This window comes from Mesoplodon densirostris, chromosome 16, assembly GCF_025265405.1.
Source record: "Mesoplodon densirostris isolate mMesDen1 chromosome 16, mMesDen1 primary haplotype, whole genome shotgun sequence".
NCBI lineage: Eukaryota > Metazoa > Chordata > Mammalia > Artiodactyla > Ziphiidae > Mesoplodon > Mesoplodon densirostris.
In genome coordinates, this window is record NC_082676.1 from 63,256,391 (window position 1) to 63,268,323 (window position 11,933).

The 11,933-nt window shown below is 47.8% G+C and overlaps 1 protein-coding gene across 1 annotated transcript; it reads left to right on the plus strand.

Annotated features, from left to right (window-relative positions):
• The first annotated feature begins 8,305 nt into the window (after nt 1-8,305).
• On the plus strand, nt 8,306-8,958 carry LOC132476733 (dynein light chain Tctex-type 1-like). Its single transcript, XM_060078882.1, has one exon. It carries the CDS (start codon nt 8,314-8,316, stop codon nt 8,665-8,667), a length of 354 nt encoding a protein of 117 aa, XP_059934865.1. The 5' UTR covers nt 8,306-8,313; the 3' UTR covers nt 8,668-8,958.
• The last annotated feature ends 2,975 nt before the right edge of the window (nt 8,959-11,933 follow it).

Sequence of the window (11,933 nt, forward strand, 5' to 3'; positions counted from 1 at the left end):
GAAGACCTGGGAGGGCCTGCCTTGGATGACCAGCCCCTTCTGCCCCAGAACCAGAGTCAAGTTCCAAATCATGCTCTGCTGTCCGTATCAGGCTCTGCCGTCTGTCCCAAAGCCTCCCTCCTGCACGGGGTGTCGTAAACACTTAAAAACTCATCTTTGCCATCTTCCCCAAACTCTGTGCCCCTCACTCCTGCCTTCCCTTTTGCTCCACCCTGGCAGACCAGAGTGGTGAGAAAACAACTCCAACTTTGGAGTCTGGCGAAGCTGATGTGAAAATCCCCGCCCTGCCACTGACCCTGTGTGATGTGACCTTGGGCAAGTCACTTACTCTTGTGGGCCTCAGTTTCCTCATCTATAAAACTGGGGTGATACTATCACTCCCACAGTGTTGTTGTGTGGACAAAACGGAGTGATTCAGGGAATGTGCCTGCCACCCCTGGAGAAACAGCTCTCAGAGACGACAGGAAGAGCAGAGACCACGGGTACAGGGCAGAGGCTGTGCCCACAGGGTGTGTGAGCACTTCCCAGGACTCTCTGGAACCCTCGAAAGGAAATGGACTTCACGGAAGCCCACATGGTACACCCAAGCTCCCCTAGGGCGCAAGCAGGCGTTGAGCATTCAGTAAGTGACCATGGGGAGCAGCAGTGGTATCCCAGCTGCCGGCCTGCACGCTCCTGGTCACTGGGGCAATCTTTTTCGGCGGGGGGCGGTATTCCAAGGACAGTTGGTCCTGCTCTCTGCTGATGACTTTACCTCCAGTTCTGGAAGCTCTTGCCACGCCCACAGTGATGCTGCAGCCCATGCTTGGCACAGACTCAGTGTGTACCCAGTAACGGCCGTGCACAGATTTCTTCTGCATTTCCTGACCTGGGTCAGCTGGGTGAGGGTGAAAGCCTCAGCTGACACATCTTGGGATTCCCCAGGCCCAGCAAGCACGGATTACAAATCCAGCTCTGCCGCTTTTTAACTGCAGGACTTTAGGACTTTAGACAAGTCACCTGACATCCCAGAATCCACTTCCTCCTTTGGAAAACAGGGACAGCATCACCAACTTCTACTTCAGGGTGTGTGAAGACAAGCCTGTTCATAGATGCCCAGGTCCCATAAGGAGCCATTTTACTTATTGTTTTGTTCCGTTTTGTAGGCACGGCGGGGGATGATGGTTTCTTTTATGTGGTACACTAATCAGGTTCATGTCATAATGATACAGTCATCATATTAACAATAGTGGGCATTTTTTTAAATGGGGAATCACAAAATGAATTCCCATGTACCTGGTATAATAAAATATTCCCCCGATTTCACGGACGAGAATGTTCATAGCAGCTTAATTCATGATAGCCTATAACTGGAAACTGCAAATGTTGGGTGGCAGGAGAGTGGATAAGCTATGGTAGAGTCACACAATGGACCGCTCCTGGGCAATAAAAATGAACCTACTACTGATAAACACAACAGCATGGGTGAGTTTCACAGACCTAATGGAGAGTGAAAGAAGCCAGCAAGCAAAGAGAATGCACCCTGTGGATGCCCTTTTACAGAGTTCAAGGACAGGAAAAATCAGTCGAAGGTGATGTAAATCAGATTTGTGCTTTTGGGCAAGGGCTGGGAGTGCTGACTGGGGAGGGGCATGAAGGAGCCTTCAAAGAATTGAAAATGACCTGTATTTTGATCTGGGCGAGGTTACACAGGTGTACAGCTTTGTAAGATTCTTTGAGCCATACCCTTCAGATTTGTGCACGTTACCGTAGCCATGTTATACTGCAAGTATAAAAATCTTAGATGGTGAAGAGAAATTTTAAAATATTTAAATAAGAACAGTACACAACCAATAATGCCTGCTTAAAAATCAGTACTGCAGTTATTTAAAATTATTTATGAGAATATTTGCTAGGTTTCAGTATTTCAAGAATGCAAATTCCCAATAATGGCTATTTTGTTGTTGTTGCTGCTGCTGTTAAAAAAGCACATTAGGGGCTTCCCTGGTGGCACAGTGCTGAAGAATCCGCCTGCCAGTGCAGGGGACATGGGTTCACTAAAGATCCCGCATGCTGCAACGAAGATCTTGCACGTGGCAACAAAGATCCCGTGTGCCGCAACTAAGACCCAATGCACACAAATAAATAAATAAATAAATATTAAAAAACAAACAATCTCTGTGAGATTTATCCCTCCATCATTCTGTTGATCAACATTGAAATTGTTTTTAGGTTTTATCATTACAAAGAACACTGCTCTGAACAGAGAGGCAGTCTTTATTATTTACAAAATTAGCATATATTAAGCCTTTATTATGTGTCAGGCATTCTATTGCCTATTTAAATCACAACAGCGCCTATCCCAGGTGTTACTATCCTCATTTTACTAAACTGTTATTCTTACCTTCTCCCTCCTTCACCCCAACCGAATCAGCCCCAGGGCCCTGTGGCTTCCGCTTTAGGAATCTGGGTCAGATCCCTCCTTCTATGACTACCACCATCACTAGTATTACCTCAACTTCGGGCCCCAGGAGCTTCCAGCTGCTCTCACTGCTCCCCTCTGGTCTCCTTTAGAGCTCTACTCCACAAAGGTTCCTCTCCTGTCAGGACACTATCCTGCTTAAAACCCCAAACTCTGTTGGTTTCCCCTTGCTCTTAGGATATAACCCTCAATCCTCACAGGAGCCACCCAGGCCCTCCTGCTTGGTCTCACCTCTCCAGCCTCATCTCCCAAGCTTGGCCCCCTGCACCGGGGCCACAATGGTCTCCTTTCTGTCCCGCAAATGCACCCCAATCTCTTGGGCCTCAGGACCTTCACACCTGCGGTTCCTTCTGTGTGGACCCCTCTTCCCCCATTCCCCAGGCTAACTCTAAGATACCTTCCTTCCTCTGCTCAACTGTCACGTCCATCCTAAGAGGGACAGGTCCCCTCTTCTCTATCCGTTTGGCAGCATTCACCAAAGAGGTGACTAAACAATTATTTGTGCAATTATTTGTCCGCTGTATGCCTCTCTTTGCAGAATGTAAGTTCCATGAAAGAAAGCACTTGTTCACCACCGCCGCCGAAACCCCAGCACCTAGCAAAGCTGGCAGATGTGATCGCTCATATGTGGCTTTAAAAAATATATGTATGGGGCTTCCCTGGTGGCGCAGTGGTTGAGAGTCCGCCTGCCGATGCAGGGGACATGGGTTCGTGCCCCGGTCCGGGAGGATTCCACATGCCGCGGAGCGGCTGGGCCCGTGAGCCATGGCCGCTGAGCCTGCGCGTCCGGAGCCTGTGCTCCGCAACGGGAGAGGCCACAACAGTGAGAGGCCCGCGTACCGCAAAAAAAAAAAAAAATTATATATATATATATATATATATAATGTATGAACGGATGAAAGGATTTTGAACGACTTAACGTCCCCCATTCACACTGTGGAAACTGAGGCTAAGAGCACGCAAGGGACTGGCCCGTGGCCTCGGCAACGACAAAGTCGCACCCAAAGGCTAATGCCCCTTCTCCCCAGCCCCTCGCAAGGCCACCTCCAGGGGAGACCCTCAAAGCAACGTGACCCGGCCCCGCCCCAACGAGTCCCTTGGGTATCTGCCAGTCAGGTGCGGCGCGCGACACGCTGGGAAAGTAGTCCGGCCGCTCCCAGATTCCGGCGCCCGCGACTTCCGCTTCCGGCCGGCACAGTCCTCGCGCGAGGCTTTGGGAAAGACGCGCGATATCGCGGTGGTGGGTACGTTCTTGGTCTCGGTTCCTGCGCGGCGGAGGCTGTCTTTCATTGTGCGCTTAATGAGTGCGGTGCTCCGCTGCTCCCCTTTGTTGTGCGCTGGGGCTCCTTCCCGGGCGCGGAGGTTGAAACTCTGGGAAGGGAGGTGACTTGCGTGCGGCCGCAGCCTTTGGGGCAGAGGCGGGACTCGAATAAGGACTGCCTTCCCTTCCCGGCCTCTTTTCGCTGTGGCGTCACCGGGCGCGCTACAGAGCGAGTTTAACCAAAAGGACAGGGAGAGAGTCAAGTGTAGCCGACTGGGTCAGGCCTTAGGATGTCTGCGATATTATTACTGGCTAAAGTGGATTAACCCAGGACTTAGGAGCTGTAGTTCTGGAATCAAGAATTTGTGTTCCAGGGCTTCCCTGGTGGCGCAGTGGTTGAGAATCTGCCTGCTAATGCAGGGGACACGGGTTCGAGCCCTGGTCTGGGAGGATCCCACGTGCCGCGGAGCAACTAGGCCCGTGAGCCACGACTACTGAGCCTGCGCGTCTGGAGCCCGTGCTCCGCAACAAGAGGCCGTGATAGTGAGAGGCCCGCGCACCGCAATGAAGAGTGGCCCCCGCTTGCCACAACTAGAGATAGCCCTCACACAGAAATGAAGACGCAACACAGCAAAAATAAATTAATTAATTAATAAAAACTCCTACCCCCAACATCAAAAAAAAAAAAGAATTTGTGTTCCAGGGACTTCCCTGGTGGCGCAGTGGTTAAGAATCCGCCTGCCATTGCAGGGGACACGGGTTTGATCCCTGGTCTGGGAAGATCCCACATGCTGCAGAGGGGCTGGGTCCGTGAGCCATGGCCGCTGAGCCTGCGCGTCCGGAGCCTGTGCTCCACAACGGGAGAGGCCACAACAGTGAGAGGCCCGCGTACGGCAAAAAAAAAAAATTGTGTTCCGACCCCATTGCTGTCACTTCCTAGCCATATGATCCCCCGTGGGTTCAATACCTAAAACTCTCAGAGATTCAGGGTTGTTTTTTTTTAACCTGTAGAGATACAGTACCTCTGGCGTTACTAAATTAAGGACAAACGGAGTGTGAATGCTATTGCCTGGTGATCAGAAATTGGTGGCCATTATTATTGTATCAGGAAGAAGGCAGGACAAAGAATTGGGGTTAGAAGTTGTTGGGGTTTTGAGGAGGGAGGACTAGGCCTTGACATGGGAGTCCTTTATCTCCCAGGCAGAGGGTAGGCAAAGGCACTTGGCCTCTCTTTTGCAGTCTTATTGTGGACAATTTCTGCCTTTGGAACCCCCAAAGGGCACTTCCTGCTTCTCCAGAGCACTCTTCTCTGTCAGGGATAGGGAGCCGGGTTACCCTGGAAGTGGTGGCAAAGATTCTTTTCTCGACCAGACTCTATTCAGGCTCCTTTGAACTCTCTTCTCAACTAGGCCCTGACTTTTGGGCTTCCATGTTCATCTCTGCATTGTTCATTTGTAGCCAGTTTAGCCAGAACCACCTGCCCCCACCCTAGTTGGGTTCCTTATCCTCTCACATTCCCCAGGTGATTGATGTCTGATCACCCTGGCCTTCCTTCAGCAAGAAACCCCTCTTACCCTGATGCTTCCTTTTGTTAATTTTCCAATGCCTCCCTCCCCCGAGCCCTGCACCTTGGCTATAAGTTCCCACCTTTCCTTATTGTATTCAGAGATGAACCTGATCTCTCTCCACTGCAAAATCCCACTGCAGTGTAACAGGCAAGAACCTTTGTATTCTATTACAGGTTAATAACTAAAGGGATGACACCTATAAGCTTAAATTATCCATAATGGCCCATCTCTAGGAACCCTGCCTCCCAGGTAATGAGCATTAAGCTAAAAAATACCTTTGTTTAGCTCACAGGAAACATTCCTCACCAGACCCACCTGTGAATGACTGAAAGAAATTAACACATCCCCTCTGGAGGCTAGCCCAAACCAGGAAATTTTGACTTTACTCCCTCTCCTTTTAGTATAAAAGAAGTCTGAATTCTAACTCAGGCAAGATGGTTCTTTGGGACACGAGTCCACCATCTTCTCAGTCTGCCAGCTTTCTGAATAAAGTCGCTGTTCCTTGCCCCAACAACTCGTCTCTTGATTTCTTGGCCTGTTGTTCAACAAGCAGTACAAGCTTGGACTCAGTAACCTCAGTGGTCCCTAACAAGTGCCATGAATAATTTTTTTCTTTAAAAGTGGTGAAAGAAGCCCATTCCTCAGCTGTGCCTCTCTCTGTGTGTCTGTCTCTGTCTCTCACAGGCTGGCTGTCCTCTGTGTGGTTGGCTTCAGCCCACAGCAGATTTCTTGGAGGAAGTTGGACATTTTACCTCTATTTCTCTTTTCTTAGCTCTGGCCTCCTCCCCTTTTAAGAAAGCCTTTGGAGAAAGTGTTGAAGCCAAGGATATGCTGGCTTCTCTTCCTGAGATGGAGCCCAGGTGAATGAATGGTCCTTTGTCTAGATATTTTCTACCCAAAAGAGCAACTGTATTGCTCTTTCCCCTCCACTGGTGTGTTTTTCTTCATGGCACTATTACCACCTGCATCATTTTTTGTCTGTGTATACAGGCATACCTTGGAGATATTGCCAGTTTGGTCCCAGACCACTGCAAAAAAGAGAATATCACAATAAAGTGAGTCACGTGAATTTTTGGTTTCCCAGTGCATATAAAAGTTAGATTTACATTATACTGTAGTCTATTGAGTGTGCAATAGCATTATGTCTAAAAAAATGTACATACCTTAATTTAAAAAATACTTTATTGCTAAAATATGCTAACCATCATCTGACAATGCAGGGTGGCCACAAACCTTCAATGTGTAAAAAATGCAATATCTGCAAAGCTCAGTAAAGTGAAGTGCGATAAAACGAGATCTGCCTGTACATCCTTGTTTGTGCCAGACACAGCCCAGAAACGTGTTGGTGGGTTTGGTTTATGTCACACGAGATTTAAACCCACTTTGAGTCTACATTCAAAACTGGGAATTTTCACCTAAACATCCAGATATCTGGCTTCTGGGGAGTGATCAGATTGGCAGGCAGTGTAGGGTCTGCATCCCCCACTGCTTCCCATGGCCTTGACACTGAGGCCTTGCACCTGCTCCACCTGTCACAACGGCACTGTTGTGTCTCTTGTAGAGAGAAATTCCCCACATTCACATCACTCTCACACACGGTAATAGAGAAGAAAGACCAAGAGGGACACGTGTTTTAAGAAAAGGGAGAGAGCCCATGTCTTTGCGGAAAACAAGAATATTCCAGAATGTTTGGTGCACAAATGCATGTCTGTGTCGAAAGCCCAGTCTTGCCTTCCCCACCCCCGGCCCTTGTGGGTGTTTGAGCAGGTGTGGGTGGTGGTCTGAGGGGAATCTTTTGCCGTTCCAGGGACTGGTGGTGTTTGTGGGTCTGGCTGTGTGCTATGGACTGAACTGTGTCCCTCCAGAACTCATGTTGAAGCCCTAACCCCCAACGTGACTATATCTGGAGACAGGGTCTATAGGAGTTAACTAAGATTAAAGGAAGAAAGGCATCACTGTCTCTTTCCACCAAGTGAGGACAGAGAAGACACCATCTATGAGCCAGGAAGACAGTCTTCACCAGGAACCAAATCTGCTGGCACCTTGATCTTGGACTTCCTGCCTCCAGAAGCGTGAGAAATAAATGTCTGTTGGTTAAGTGCCCAGTTTGTGATATTCTGTTACGGCAGCCTGAGCAGACTATGACACTGTGTTTTTTCCAAGAGAAGGGTGTGAATCTTCACCCTATTCTGAGCCACATCTGGGCCGACCGCGAGCAGGGGAGTTTAGCATACGTCATCCCCACGGGTAAGGATTTCTGAGCATGCCTGGTGGGCCTTGATTCCCCTTCTTCCTCCACACTCCAGCCTTTCTCCGTGATGCCTTCATCCTACAGGCAGCACTCCCTCAAAGGAATCATCATGTTTTGCACGCCCGTTCTTACCCATCTGCTTCCTTTTTTTTTTTAAAGATTTATTTATTTATTTTTTGGCCGTGTTGGGTCTTCGTTGCTGCACGTGGGCTTTCTCTAGTTGTGGCGAGCAGGGTCTACTCTTCATTGCGGTGCGCAGGCTTCTCATTGTGGTGGCTTCTCTTGTTGTGGAGCATGGGCTCTAGGTGCATGGGCTTCAGTAGTTGCAGCACATGGGCTCAGTAGTTGTGGCACACGGGCTCCAGAGCACAGGCTCAATAGTTGTGGCTCACGGGCTTAGTTGCTCTGAGGCATGTGGGATCTTCCAGGACCAGGGAATTGAACCTGTGTCCCCTGCATAGGCAGGCGGATTCTTAACCACTGTGCCACCAGGGAAGTCCTACCCATCTACTTCTCATTTAACTTGCTGGCTGCAGGGAAAAGACAGATCAAGTTTCAAATGCTGGGTGGTTCGAGGTACAAACAATGGCTATCTCCTGCCTCCCTGTTAATCGATGGATCCTCTTGTCTAAAATTTAATAATGGAACCAAAACACAGCCAGACTCCAAGGAGAGATTTCACAGCATTTCACAGCAAGCCCTCTTATCCTTCATCCTTTCTGTTGATGAAAATAATAGCAGAGGGAGGCGGAGGCGAGGCGCTGAAGGAAAGATGGAAGACTTCCAGGCTACCGAGGAGACTGCTTTTGTTGTAGATAAAGTGAGCAACATTGTAAAAGGAAATGTTGCTCACTTCATAGAAAGTGCCATCGGTGGCAACGCCTATCAGCACAGCAAAGTGAATCAGTGGACCACAAACGTAGTGGAGCAAAGTTTAAGCCAACTCACCAAGCTGGGGAAACCATTTAAATACATTGTGACCTGTGTAATCATGCAGAAGAATGGAGTGGAATTGCACACGGCAAGTTCCTACTTCTGGGACAGCTCTACTGATGGGAGCTGCACTGTGCGATGGGAGAACAAGACCATGTACTGCATTGTCAGCTCCTTCGGGCTGTCCATTTGACCGCCTCGTCCAGCCTGTGATCTTTCTCCTTTTGTCCCAACATTTCTCTTCCATCTTCTAACCACCAGCCATCTAGTCAGTGATCACCTGTCTCACTCTCTTTAAGTGTGTTTTTGTGGCACTCTCAAAATGTAGAGAAAAAACCCGAATAACCACACTGTTCTGTGACCTGCACACCCTAAGTCAGAGGAATCATCACTGAAGGTAGTCAGGAGTCTGTCCTGCCACTTGTCTTAACTTTGAATGTTTCTTTTCAAAGGTGCTAAAAGCCGAAATCTGCTAGTGTGAAACTTTCTCTACTCTTTGAAATGATTCAAATACACTAATTTTCCATAAAAAAAAAGAAAAGAATAACAAAACGACTACTGTTTACTGAGTGCTCTTATGTTTCACCCTAGAGCAAAGTATTTTAATGTGCTGTGTCATTTAATTGTAGTAAGTATCCTCTGGGAAATAGGTACTATTAACCCCCATTTATATTATTGTCGGAATCAAGTTTGTGATAAGTTTGGGCAACAGAGTTCAGTGTCTGAAGAACAAATTACACCCCATTATTTATTCAGTCGTTCAGCAAATATTTACTGAGCATCTACTATATGCCAAGCAGATCTGCCTAGTGTGCCGAGAAAACCAGTGGGGCCCTGGTTGGCCACCTCAGAGGAGAATCTTGGGACAGGACCAGAGTCTTCTGAGATACAGTTTGGATATTTACTCCAAGACAGAGCTCTGATTACCTGGCTGACATTCAAGTTTGCCTTTAGGGGAGTGGTCTGAGCAGCAGGCTCTGGGGCGTACTTGCCCAAGTGTGTCTTGGCTCTTCCACTTTCCTAACTGTGTGGCCTTGGGCAGGGCTCTGCCCCTCTCTGAGCCTCAGTTTACTCATCTGCATCAAATGTGCATCATAATGATATCTACACAATAGTCATTGGGAGGATTTAAGTAGCAGTAAAAACACAAGCACCATGGACCTAGAAGTAGTTAAAAAACATTAGCTTTTATTGTTAGCTCGAAAACGCCTTAGAAAAAGTGTAAAAAACACTTGTGGTATTGCCCATCTGCTTCCCTTAATTTGCATTACATTATCATTACATATCAGGTTTTGAAAACTGAAGCTCTCTGATGACTCTTCTAGATAATTTAGTCGAATTAGCTAAACTGTTTGACTTGTACTGAATTGTTGGTTCTCAGTCATTTGGACCTTGGGAAATTGCTACCAATGATGACTCACACTTGTAAAGTGCTTGATGGTAGACCATCTCTTCCAAGCCATAATTAAGTCATAAGAGTAACTGTGAGCTGAACCAACACCCATTACGTGATTATGGATTATGTACCATCAGTCTGGAGATGATCTTCCCCTCTGTCTTCAGTGTGCCTCTCAGTTGTTTGCCAACTTCTGTGAGTGTAAGACTGCCATTTTAACTCGAACTGTTTTGTAAACTCCATAAACTCTATTAAAACAAGCTACATTTATAAGAATAAACAGTGGCATGTGATTATATATATATATATATATATATATATAACTGTAAATACTTTTAATTCATACTGTAAACAATGCTTGGCACCTGAATGAGTTGTGGACCTCTTACAGGAACTCCACGGGCCCAGGCATCCAAGATCCACAAATCTTGAGGCCTGCAGACTTCATCCCAGTGTAACACAGGTCATGAGCTGATGTTTATGGAGTATCTGTTACGTGCTAGACATCATCATAGGTCCTTTACAAACATAATGTCATCGAAGCCTGTCTGTCAGCTCTCAGAAATTGGAGCTACGACTCCCCATTTTACAGACGAGGCAAAGGTAAGGCCTACCCAGTTAGTAAGTGGTGGATCTGAAGCACTGGTTTGGGTGTATGTCAGGGTAGGCCCAAATTCATCCTGGTGTATGCTGGTTATGGACTGAATGTCTGTGTCCCCCTCAAGATAGAATTAAGAAAGAAATCCTGGGCAAAGTAGAAGTTTAACCTTTAAATCTCTGTTGGCTCCACTCACTGAAAACTGCCCAGAGAGGAGAGGGCCAGGACTACATTAGTCAGGCCTTGGTCACTTCATGGACTTGCTAACTTGTGTATATCTGGCCCCGAGGAGATGATGAGAGATGCAAGGCCAGGGCCCCACCGCTAACCAGGAGGCAGTTAGAAACAGAAAGTTGTGCGGCAGCTTGGAAAATGCTGCTGTCCTCACACCTGTCTGCCCCTCCAGATGGCGCCAAAAGTGTCGCTTCTGTTTTCCTCCTTTTCCCTCTTCCACTTTTGTCTATCTCTCTTCTTCCTCCCCCACTACATACCCATCTGTGACTTCTTCAAATTACCCCTTTCCACACCCTCCTCCTGAGGCCGATGGAATGGCAGGCTTCTTGTGTTTGGCTTGATTGCCAGTGCTCTGAATGGCTCCGCACCTTGGTTCCCTCTAAGATCCCAGCTCTCCTGACCCGTTAATTGATGTATCCTCTTGTCTGTCTAAAATTTAATAACGGACCCAAAACACAGGTTCCAAGGAGAGATTTCACAGCATTGCACAGCAGCCCAAGATTATAAGGCGAAAATGAGGCATATGTGGTCCTGCCTTTCCTCAAGCCCCACCACAAGGCTGTCCTGAAATCTGGCGTCTTCCCTTAAAAAGGTCCTGCCTTCCACCGGGGGTGTGTGTGTGGGTGTCTCCAGAAATCAGTGGTGGGCAGCCCAGTTTCTTGTTCTGCCTGTGTGCTCACAAGAAAAACTGGATATTGGATATAGGGGGAAAAGTGGAACGCGAGAGAGAATGGAGAGTAGAAATGGAAGGAAAGAAAGAAGCTGGTGGGAGGGTTGATTGAGGCACTAGGCCTGAGGATGCCAAAGCTGAAAAACTCAAGTGTTGTCTGGTTGTTAGTCAGTGATGATGTTTATGGAGCTCACTGCTAGGCACACAGCTCTCACCATGACCCTCTTCCTGCTCAGACCTACCTGCCTACACCTCCCTCCCCCAGGCTCTACAGGGACACCAAGGACTGACTGTCCAGTTCACCTCCTGCTCATCGTGCCTGCTTGGCACAAAGCAGAGCCCAATAAATACATATTTGTTGATCAAATTAACAAATGAAGAAATAAGCAATTGATAACAAAGATGCACCCAGCAAGAACTTTGTGAGTCTTCATTTTCCAGTCTCTAAAATTAAGGAGTTGGACCAAGACAGACACCTGGGTTCCAACCTCGCCCCAGTTCTGCACTTACTGGGTGTTTGTGACCTTGGGCAGGTCATTGAACCTCTCTGCACCTCGGTTT